This window comes from Sinocyclocheilus rhinocerous, unplaced genomic scaffold (assembly GCF_001515625.1).
Source record: "Sinocyclocheilus rhinocerous isolate Xijiao unplaced genomic scaffold, SAMN03320098_v1.1 scaffold1606, whole genome shotgun sequence".
In the NCBI taxonomy this organism is placed as follows: Eukaryota; Metazoa; Chordata; class Actinopteri; order Cypriniformes; family Cyprinidae; genus Sinocyclocheilus; species Sinocyclocheilus rhinocerous.
The window spans coordinates 637507-641055 of NW_015628313.1; the positions used below are offsets into that span (position 1 = coordinate 637507).

At 40.4% G+C, this 3549-nt stretch overlaps 1 protein-coding gene across 1 annotated transcript in view; it reads left to right on the forward strand.

Moving 5' to 3' along the window:
* The window catches only part of syne1a (spectrin repeat containing, nuclear envelope 1a), a 133452-nt gene that overhangs the window by 45247 nt on the left and 84656 nt on the right, over window positions 1–3549 (forward strand). Inside the window, exons 56-57 of the mRNA XM_016548796.1 lie at window positions 12–227; window positions 1292–1428. Of these exons, the coding sequence (XP_016404282.1) occupies window positions 12–227; window positions 1292–1428 (353 nt within the window). The remainder of the gene's footprint in view (window positions 1–11; window positions 228–1291; window positions 1429–3549) is intronic.

A 3549-nucleotide genomic window follows, 5' to 3' on the forward strand; every position in this document is an offset into this window, starting at 1 on the left:
GAGCGCTGCACCAGTGGGAGGGAACTTCGCTACGAGCTCGCGACGCCCTCGAGACGACCGTGGCCGCGGCGACAGGGGCCGAGCTGGAGCAGACACGGCTGACAGCGCAGTTGGAGGGAGAAATGGAGAAGCTGGAGGGCCAACTGAAGGAGTGGAGCGAGGGACTGAGCAGCGCCGAGCGGAGGAATAGCGGAGCTGCTGCGGTGGAGGGATGGACGGTCGCCAAGGTAATTGAGAGATGAAGAGGGGAGGGGGAGTGTATAAGGTAAAATGATATTTAATTACAATGTATATTATGTAAGCTCTCAATACTGTTTGGAAAGTCACACAGTTTGGTGAAGAATTTAATAATTTTTTGAAACAACACACTCATTTACAAGCTTATAGCCAGAAAGTAATATTTAAATAGTACAGAGCTTCTCTTTCCCCCTTTCCTCTCTTGTTTGTGTTTTCTTTCTGTCTGGCTCTTTCTCATAAACTACAATGAGTCGTAATATGTTTTCCTGCTGCTGAGGTTGTTTATACTTCCATCTGCTTCTTGCTGCTCAGATAATAGAAAAAGGATTGCAGATTTTTCTTCCTTCTCTTCTTCCTTTTTTCCCCAAGTCCCTCAATGTTTCCTTCTTGTATACTTTCTCTCATCCCGTGTTTCCGGTGTCCAGACTTGTTTGTGTTACACGCTCGTTTGCGCGGCTCAAGCTCCTCAACATATGACAGCTGACTCCCACCGGGAGCGAGAGAGAGGAGAGGAGGCGGGGAGGGAGGAAGGAGGGGAGAATGTAAAATGGAGGGAGAGAGAAAGAGTGGGAACGCAAATGAGAGAACATGTCAAAGGCGAGGAAGAGTGAATGAGAGCCGCCGAAGTGTGTGAAAGAGAGGGAGAACGTGGCGTGCGAAGTGGAAGACAGGGAGGAGTGAGTGAAGGAAGAGGAGGAGAGAGATTGAGGGAGGAAGTGTTCTATAGGGGGAAGTCAGGGAAGCATTTCCCTCTTGTTTTTAAAGAGAGGGTCGGGGGAGGGTGGAAACACAGAGAGAGAGAGGCACCACTCTGGGCTCTGTATAATCTCAGGCATGTTCGGAGAAGTGGGAAGGCTTCCTGGAGTTGCGGAAGAACAGAAATGCTTTTGTAAGAAGCCCTGCTCTTGGAGTTGAATAGAGCTGTGTGTTAATGCTAAAATGTGTATGTGTGCACAGCTGTACATGAAGAAGCATCAAGCCGATAAATGAGGTTTTAGGTGTCAAGTGTGGCCTGTGCATTGACACTCACCCCTGCTCTGTGTGTGTTCGTCAGGGTGTTCTGGAGGGGCTTCAGACAGCTGAAGTTATGGAGGAGAAGCTGAAGGCGCAGCTCAATGAGCTGTGTGGGTTTTCCAGTGATCTGGGTCCACAGTCGGACAGAGTCAGCGCTCTCATCAAGCTACACAACAGGTGAGTGTGCTGCAGACATGAACGCATATGCATGAGGTTAAAGGTTTTTGAAGTCAAATGGTCACCACCTGGTTTTGTTTAGCGGGCCGTTCCTTGAAAGTTTGTTTAGCCTTTGTAGACAAGTAGAAGATGGATGTTTCTTACAGAGCTTCCCAGAAATGTCTCCACTGCTTATGGCATGTAATAAGCAAATAATTTATAATAATGTAAATATAAAATAATGTATTCTAATATTTAATATGATTTAATATTTATTTCATTTAATAATTTATAAAAATGACATTGGGTGGTTTTTAGTTCTGAAAATAAATTCTATGTTATACATTATAAATTATATATACAGCAGTTAATGAATAGAATAAATTAATTCTATAGAGGCCTAAATTTGGTGAAAATGTGAAGATATTTATTCAGAAATTTTATTTGCAGTGTTTATTGCCCTTAAAGTTTTTGAATAATGTAAAAAGTGTGTTTACTGGCAAAACATATTTAAAATAATAATAATAATGAAGCAAAAATTATTTATAAAACTATAACATTGAAAATAAATGTAAGAATAATGTTATAAATTAATAGAGAAATGAATAAAAAAGTAGTAAATAAAAAAAATATATATATATATTCATTCATTCATAAATAAATAAATATTTCATTGTTTGTTTTGTTGGTTAAATACACATGCTCTATTTAATTAACAGAATACATTTACACATATACATTTAGTGCACTGAGGTGAATGAAGGGTTGTGATATATTGCACCTCATAGATAGCACTGCATCTAAAGTGAGCGTTTCATCTGAGAGCACCTGTCATGACAGCAGGCTTTGCCTCGTTAGCATGCTTTTCAGGTGTAGCAGCAAAAAACATGCTTATCTTCCCTCCCCTGTCCACTTTAACCTCATCCGCTTTCGTGTATGTGAGTGTGTATCTGTGTGCAGACATGCTAGTGTATTTTTGTGTGCAGGTTCTGCTGCGTTTTCACTTTCTGATACCCAAACTCTCCCTCTGAGAGAGCCTGTCATTGAAACAGATGTCTGTGCACACCTTGTGCTATCAGCTCCCCCTACACCAGTGGTTCTCAACCCGCGGGCCGCATGCGGCCCGTCACGAATTCAAATGCGGCCCACCATGCTGAACACAATTTAAAAAAATTACTTTCAGTTTTACAATTCATTTTAGTTTTTACATTGATTTAAAAATGTACTAAATAAATATAAGCTATAGCCTAATGTTTTTATGTAAAATAATTTTGTTTTTCATATATTATTTTCAGACATGAGCAGTACTCACATAGCCTAATTAACGTTACGCATTTAAAGTAACGACCAAGTGGCCAGCGGCAGACAGTGAGCATATGCTTGATCAATTTAGCCTTCTCAAATCATCACGACTTGACTAAAATAAAATCTATAGATATAAAACAGTTCAAGCATATAACAATGTTTAAACGTTAAAACCTAGATAAATGTGCGCTGTATCCAATAGTTTGCGCAGAGAGTGGAAGCTGAAGCGCGCTTTGCAGGACATAGAGACGCCAGCGCGATCACTTGCATTTATTTTCAGTGGATACACCGTCATTTTTGCTCATAAAGGTAAGAGTAATACATCATTCGTAACTGTAAAGGGTCTACTTTTATTTGTGTGCACTCACAATATCAACAAAACGTTGTGCTTTTATAAAATAAAGAAATCAAACATGATGCGCTTGCTGCCGTCTCTTCTTCAACAGGAGCGCTTCACAAAAATGAAACGAAACTCAGCGAATACATGCCTCACAGACATGATAAATATATCTATAGAAAGCTTTAAATGACTACTTAACGAAATAAAACAAATCAAAAACAAAAACTCTTTAATTATAATCATAATCCGTAAAGATGCACTTCTCTCTAAAGGCGCGTCTAATGAAAAGGTGGCGAGTCAGGATCGACAACTTCATCCTTGCGACACCGACTCAGAAAACACTAGTTTATTAGTAAATAATTCAAATATCTCCTTACCGTTTCCCCCTGACGCATTTATGGTAATTACTTTTGCCGATGCTTTGCGGCAAACTTAAGCCTATTGCGTGCATTTGAACGCAGAACTGTTCAGCTGCGCTGACGGCACGCATGCTGCTG